Source organism: Penaeus monodon, chromosome 26, assembly GCF_015228065.2.
Source record: "Penaeus monodon isolate SGIC_2016 chromosome 26, NSTDA_Pmon_1, whole genome shotgun sequence".
NCBI classification, from domain to species: Eukaryota; Metazoa; Arthropoda; class Malacostraca; order Decapoda; family Penaeidae; genus Penaeus; species Penaeus monodon.
Window position 1 is genome coordinate 40,770,071 of NC_051411.1, and position 1,359 is coordinate 40,771,429.

At 39.3% G+C, this 1,359-nt stretch overlaps 1 protein-coding gene across 1 annotated transcript in view; it reads right to left on the minus strand.

Annotated features, from left to right (window-relative positions):
* The window catches only part of LOC119590175 (titin-like), a gene marked incomplete in the record, with an annotated part of 36,845 nt that overhangs the window by 9,691 nt on the left and 25,795 nt on the right, over positions 1-1,359 (minus strand). Inside the window, 1 exon segment of the mRNA XM_037938963.1 lies at positions 1-580. This exon segment is cut by the window's left edge and continues 215 nt beyond it. Within this exon segment, the coding sequence (XP_037794891.1) occupies positions 1-580 (580 nt within the window).

Genomic DNA, 1,359 nt, shown 5'->3' on the forward strand with positions numbered 1-1,359 from the left:
CAGCACCCTCTTCTTCGGGAGAAGAGACTGCAGGAATGCCACTGTCTTCTCCCTTTTCTGCTAGGGGATCCTCACCCTCGGGAATGATCTGGGATTCAATATCAGCAAGAACTTCTTCGGACACACCCTCTGATTCCTTTGCAGGGAATAAGGGCTCTCGCTCCTTCACCACATAAGATGCCTTCTCTTGCAGTACTTCCTCAGCTGGTGCAGGTACTGGGGGTTCAGATCCAGTGGGTGTCCCCTCCTCTTCCACAACTGGCTCAGCTTCCTGTGCAACATCATACTCTAAAGACTGACTAGCTTCTACTTCAACCTCACTACTAACAGCTACTGGAACAGACTCTGTTTCTACAAGCACAGGCTCTGGCTCATCCATTCCTTGTGGCTGAGTCTCAGCCTCTGCGACAGAGGGAGGCTGAGCCACAGGGTCCTCGACAGTCAGAGGCTGTTCTGATTCAGCAGCTACCGAGGGTGCATCAGAAACAGGCTCCCTATCAGTAACTACAAGCTCAGGCTCAGTCCCTAACCCAGTTTCTGATGCCTCTTCTGGCTCGGGACTCTGGGAGGACTTGACAGGCTGGGTAAGAAGAGGACAAACACGTTAATATCAAGTCTCCTATAAATACAACTACTACCACTGCTTTATGGAAAAGATCAAAAAAAGCTTTGTGCAAAGATTAATAACTTAAAAGAAGCTATCTTTTAAAATATTCATGCAAATATTTGAATAAATAAACAGTTTATCTTGTAAATATGCTACTAAGAGTTCAGCACAAAATCTCATTAAAAAGCAGAAACACTAATAGACAAAACAAAGAAAGCAAATTTGGTGAAAAAATTGCAAGGATTTTAAATGATATCACAGAAAAAACATAGAAAATTAAATACATCATGATAAAAATCATCTTCAATTGCTACATTAATTTTATTCATGCACCATCACCAGTGAAATGAAATCCTTTTCATACTTAAAGCTTGCCCATGCTATATCAAACAAATGATAAAGGCTTTCAGTTTATGTGCATTTACATTTAAATACTTAGTATTATTTCATACATAGGTATTTCATGTAATAAATGCAATATAAAGGGTAACATGCAACTGCAGGGGGTTTGTGACTATAGTCACCACATAAATTAATGGGTAACTAAAAAAATTGTGATAGTTTGTTTGCCAATTATCTTTGCGAACTTTCAAGAGAAATTAAATGTATTAACCTTTTGAAGTTACAAACACAAATACTTTCTCACTATCATTCTTGGTGAAGCTTTGTAACTGTATTACAGATCTTATGACAGTGGAAGTATTAATAATTGAAACGTAATCAGTACACAAACCGCCAACAAGTGTAGGGTG